We start from the raw sequence: 1,628 nt of genomic DNA, 5'->3' as shown, positions 1-1,628 counted from the left end.
CACTTAACAGCACAGGTCTTCACTGCGGCCCCAGGGACGGCCATCCAGGTCCCCGCTGTCTCCACTGGCAGAATGAAGAGCCAGGGGCCTCTCTTCGTCCCATCCTTTGAACAGACCGGGGGTGGGGGCGTTGCATAAAAGAATGGGGTTTGCCAGAGTGCCACTCAGGAAGTCGTGACTTCGCATAGCTCTCGTGAATGGGGGCAACACGGTTGTTGTCATGCCTGGGTTCCCGGCTGAGGCGGTCCCGTGACTCCGGGTCTGTGTGGCATGGAGGCGCGCGCCCGCCTCTCCTCCAGCTCCGCCTGCGTGACTCTCACCCGCGGCCCTTCGTCTCTGGTAGGGTGCTATCGTAGCCGTAACTGGCGACGGCGTAAATGACTCTCCGGCTCTGAAGAAGGCGGACATTGGAGTTGCTATGGGGATTGCTGGCTCGGACGTGTCTAAGCAAGCTGCCGACATGATTCTCTTAGATGACAACTTTGCCTCCATTGTGACTGGAGTAGAGGAAGGTGAGAGCGTTGAACTCGTCCCGATACTTCCGTTCAGTATCCGTTTCTGTACCGCGGTGGGATGTGTGCATGGCTTAGTCTGCCTCTGTCAGCCGTGCGGTAAGGAAACTTTGCTTTCACAGGTCGTCTGATCTTCGATAACTTGAAGAAATCCATCGCCTACACCCTGACCAGTAACATTCCAGAGATTACCCCCTTCCTGATATTTATTATTGCAAACATTCCGCTACCACTGGGCACAGTCACTATCCTCTGCATTGACTTGGGCACGGACATGGTAAGTGGCCGTCACCGCGTCCTCACATCCGAGGGTTAAGGCGGGACATGGTGCTCACCACTGCACTCCGGGGGCACGTGATCGCCGCTCGGAGAGTCTCAGTAGTGCTGTCCAGCGAGGAATCGGTGTTCTCTAGGGCAGCTGCCAACACCTAATTCATCAGATAGAAATCTTCCCTTTTCTATAATATTTGTTGTGTTTTTTTTTTTGTGTGTGTGTGTGTGTGTGTGTGTGTTTTCTTTAAATGCAATCTATAATACCATCTCATGGTATGGGAAGGCAAGGATTTTACAACAAAAGGTTCACAGTGTCAGCTCCTGGTTCCTAATAACTTTAAATCCCTTCCCCCCAGGTTCCCGCCATCTCCCTGGCTTATGAGCAAGCTGAGAGCGACATCATGAAGAGGCAGCCCAGGAACCCCAAGACGGACAAACTCGTGAACGAGCGGCTGATCAGTATGGCCTATGGACAGATTGGTGAGCTGGCAGATTGAGCTCTGTAGGGGGGCATCTCCCTCCCATTTCTCAGACTTCAGAGCTAGGGTGTCTTCCAAATCTATGATGCGCCACGGCACAGGGTGAGACTGGAGATTTTTTAAGATTCTTTTCTATGTGAGAAGAAATCTTTTGCTAGCTGCCCAGTTTTTTTGTGGGAATTACAGTCTTGAGACTGAGTGCCTAGACCCCCCCTCTGTCCTGAGCCTCTCGGAACACCAGGTGTAGTCCTGGGGTGCGGCCTGCCCTTGGGGGACGCACGTCAGCTGTCACTAACTTAGAAAGGGAGGCTTTGAAAAGTGATCTGGGTTTGAAGGTCTGGTTGAGGTCACCCAGCTTCCACTC

At 53.1% G+C, this 1,628-nt stretch overlaps 1 protein-coding gene across 1 annotated transcript; it reads left to right on the top strand.

Moving 5' to 3' along the window:
- The first annotated feature begins 319 nt into the window (after window positions 1–319).
- Window positions 320–1,322, top strand: LOC105310999 (sodium/potassium-transporting ATPase subunit alpha-1-like). Its single transcript, XM_011387061.2, has 3 exons — window positions 320–512; window positions 635–789; window positions 1,142–1,322. The coding sequence occupies exons 1-3, from the start codon at window positions 419–421 to the stop codon at window positions 1,280–1,282; spliced, it is 390 nt and encodes a 129-aa protein (XP_011385363.1). The 5' UTR covers window positions 320–418; the 3' UTR covers window positions 1,283–1,322.
- Window positions 1,323–1,628: the final 306 nt, after the last annotated feature.

This window comes from Pteropus vampyrus, unplaced genomic scaffold (assembly GCF_000151845.1).
Source record: "Pteropus vampyrus isolate Shadow unplaced genomic scaffold, Pvam_2.0 Scaffold20678, whole genome shotgun sequence".
Lineage (NCBI taxonomy): Eukaryota > Metazoa > Chordata > Mammalia > Chiroptera > Pteropodidae > Pteropus > Pteropus vampyrus.
This window is presented reverse-complemented; position numbering and strand designations above follow the sequence as displayed.